Source organism: Triticum dicoccoides, chromosome 5A (assembly GCF_002162155.2).
Source record: "Triticum dicoccoides isolate Atlit2015 ecotype Zavitan chromosome 5A, WEW_v2.0, whole genome shotgun sequence".
NCBI lineage: Eukaryota > Viridiplantae > Streptophyta > Magnoliopsida > Poales > Poaceae > Triticum > Triticum dicoccoides.
In genome coordinates this window covers 582,121,831-582,124,990 of record NC_041388.1, presented here as the reverse complement: position 1 = coordinate 582,124,990, position 3,160 = coordinate 582,121,831, and the positions used below count along the sequence as shown (strand labels likewise).

Here is a 3,160-nt window from a genome sequence, read left to right as displayed (position 1 = left end):
GCGCGTCGCCAGCACAAAACAGGGCCGGACGCTACAGCGGGCTAGCCCTAGGCCGACCAGCTGCAACCCCAAAAATTCCATTCTGCTACGCGCGGACGCTGCCGGTACTACGACCGGACAATAAACGCGCCATGTACGTAGTGCAACGGTACGTGCCTGTGCCTGCGTGCTCGCACTTATTACAGGTGCGCGCCCAGCCCAGCCAGAGCATGCACCGCGTCGCCCGCCGCACATGGCCATGGCGTCGTCGCGCCTAAATATATTCCCGTGCAGCCCACCACGTCCCACAGTGGATCGCACAAGGCAAGGCACACGTAGCAGAGAGAGAGAGAGAGAGAGAGAGAGCACATGGCAGAGCGATCAGCGGATCGAAGGTCGCTTCTGCGGCAATGCTACTGCTGAGTGCTGGCCCTCGCAGTCGGCAAGGTCGCGCAGTGCTTGACAGGGGCCGATCAGAGCTTGCTCTGACCCGCCGGCGCGGATGGGCAAGGCGGGCAGGTGGCTCCGAAGCTTCTTGCCGGGCAAGAAGGACAGAGGCAAGGACGCCGGGGACCACAAGACCGGCCCCGAGGAGACGCCGCGGTGGGTGCCGGCGTGGAGTTCGCAGGCGTCGGTGACGCCGGCGTCGACTCCGGGGGCCAAGGAGAAGAGGAGGTGGAGCTTCCGGCGGCCTGCGACGGCTGTGGGCGCCGGGCCGGGGAAGGATGCCGCGTTCTTGGAGCCGCGGGTGCTGGACCCGGACCAGAGCGCCATCGCGGTGGCGATTGCTACCGCGGCCGCAGCCGAGGCCGCGGTGGCGGCCAAACAGGCCGCCGCGGCCGTCGTCCGGTACGCCGCGTCCGCGCCGGGGTCGAAGCGCACCGTCATCGGCATTGAGGAGGCCGCGGCCATCAAGATTCAGTCCGTCTTCAGATCCTACCTGGTGAGTCGCGCCGCGTTCGCGTCGATCCCCCGGTTCTTGATCCGCGCGAAAGTCATCGCACATTTGCATTCTTTCTATTTATCTGATGAGAGGCTGCTTGGTTCGTTCCTCGGGATCGACGCGCAGGCGAGGAAGGCGCTGTGCGCGCTCAGGGGGCTGGTGAAGCTGCAGGCGCTCGTGCGCGGCCACCTCGTCCGGCGGCAGGCCAGCCACACGCTGCGCTGCATGCAAGCGCTCGTCGCCGCCCAGGACAGGGCACGCACGGCGCGCCTCCGCCTCCTCGACGACGTCGAGAGGCCCCTCCGCACGCCACGGATGACGCCCACACGCCGCTCGCCGCACCATCCCCGGCTCCGGCAGCATCAGGTGCGTGCGAATGATGGGCCTCTCTTAAACTTTGGCTGGATAATAATGGAGACACACGGACCGAACCATCGAAAAGTCTGGAACTAAATTTCGTTGTGGAATGCAGGAGACGGAGGAGAACATCAAGATCGTGGAGGTGGACACCGGGGCGGGCGACGTGCACTGCACGCCGAGGACCTCCCGGCGCAGCAGCTGCTACGCCACGCCGCTCTGCCGCACGCCGTCCAAGGTGGAGCTGTACCAGAAGGTGTCGCCGACGCCGTCGGCGCTGACGGACGCGAGCGGGCGGTCCTACAGCGGGCGGTACGAGGACTTCTCCTTCGGCACCGCGCGGGCCAGCCCGTACCACCACTACTACGCCTCGGACGCGTCGTGCAAGCAGCCGCAGCAGGGCCACGTCGCCGGCGCCGGCGCTGACGCGGACCACCCGCTCCTGTTCCCCAGCTACATGGCGAACACGCAGTCATCGCGCGCCAAGGCGCGGTCGCAGAGCGCGCCCAGGCAGCGCGCGTCGGTGTCGTCGGCCCCCGAGGCGGCGTCGCCGTGGGAGAGGCAGGCCAGCGGGGGCCGGCGCAGGGCGTCGCTGGAGGGGCCGGCGCAGGCCGCCGCGCGCGGGCTGGCGTCCCCGAAGGGCGGCGTGCGCGTCCAGCGGTGCCAGTCGCAGGCGAGCGCGGCGTGCCCGTGGGGCGTGAGGCTGGACATGTCGAGCGCGTCCGTCCACGACAGCGAGTGCGGGTCGACCAGCACCATGAGGACCGCGGCCACCAGCATGTACTGCTGGTCGGCGGCCGCCAACAGCACCGGCGTCGCGTGACGGCGGCACGGCACACGAGATGTCTGAATCGAATCAGGCAGCCGCAGAAGAAGTGCTAGTGAGTGATCAGTAGCCTGTATGGACAAACAAGTTGGCACTGAAGTTTCTGTGACTCTAGCTAGTTGACAGTAGAAGAAGCTGAGCATGAAGGTTTCAGACTTTCAGTGTGTGCTAGTGGTCGATCGTTCTAGCAAGGCCTGATGACATTTTTGTGTTTGTGCTGCGTGCCAAGAACATTGCATAAGAGTGTTGTGTTTTTGACTCTTTTTTTTTGTTGGTACCTCGTTTGTGTTTGGATTGTACAACTGTTTGATCTTTCAAATCTGTCAGCAATCAAGTTCTAGTCGTACATTGCAGAGTGAGATTAAGAGTACGGCTGAAGAAGTTCCAGTGTCTCGTTGCCGCTGGCTGCTGAATGTACTACGTATCCCTCGGGTTCAGTTTCTGTTTCTTCGGAATACAGTAGTATCTTGCTCAATGTTTGGGATGCTTTCTACTTCTAAATTCTAATCGGTTCTACGGTAGAGATGATACAATTGATAACTTGTTCAGGGAGGTCATTGAAGCGGTAACATCACTTCAGCCCCCGCGCCGCTCCCTCCCCGGGGCGACACGGGCGGCGACCCCGCTCCTCCCGCAGCCTCCCCTCACCAGCCCCTCTCTCCCTCGCCGTCGCCGGTGACCTCCGGCAGGTAAAGCTTGCGCGGAGCCGGCGGCGGCGGGGTGCTCTCTGGCCGCTGCTCACTCGGGAGGAGGGGATCTCGCATGCGGGTGGCGGCTGTCCGGCGTTCGGCTCCGGGGCAGCGTCCTTGCTCGCGGCGAGGGCGGTCTTCGGCGTGCGCTGGTCGCGGTGGTGGGCGCACCGTCGCTGTGCGCGCAGTCGTCGGGCCTGTTCGGTCCCGATCCGATCTGGGATCCGCAGGCGGCGGCTGGCGCGGGCGGTGGAGGGAGGCTCGGCTCCTCTGTTGCGCGTCCTGGAGGCCTCCTGCAGCGTCTTCTCCGGCTAGGTGCCGTGGTGGTTTAGGCTGGGGCTTCGGCCAGTCGGCTGCCGATCTGGT

The 3,160-nt window shown here is 65.0% G+C and overlaps 1 protein-coding gene across 1 annotated transcript; it reads left to right on the top strand.

The window, feature by feature from the left end:
• Nucleotides 1–233: 233 nt before the first annotated feature.
• LOC119303051 lies at nt 234–2,498 on the top strand. Its single transcript, XM_037580135.1, has 3 exons — nt 234–922; nt 1,049–1,288; nt 1,395–2,498. The coding sequence occupies exons 1-3, from the start codon at nt 482–484 to the stop codon at nt 2,100–2,102; spliced, it is 1,389 nt and encodes a 462-aa protein (XP_037436032.1). The 5' UTR covers nt 234–481; the 3' UTR covers nt 2,103–2,498.
• The last annotated feature ends 662 nt before the right edge of the window (nt 2,499–3,160 follow it).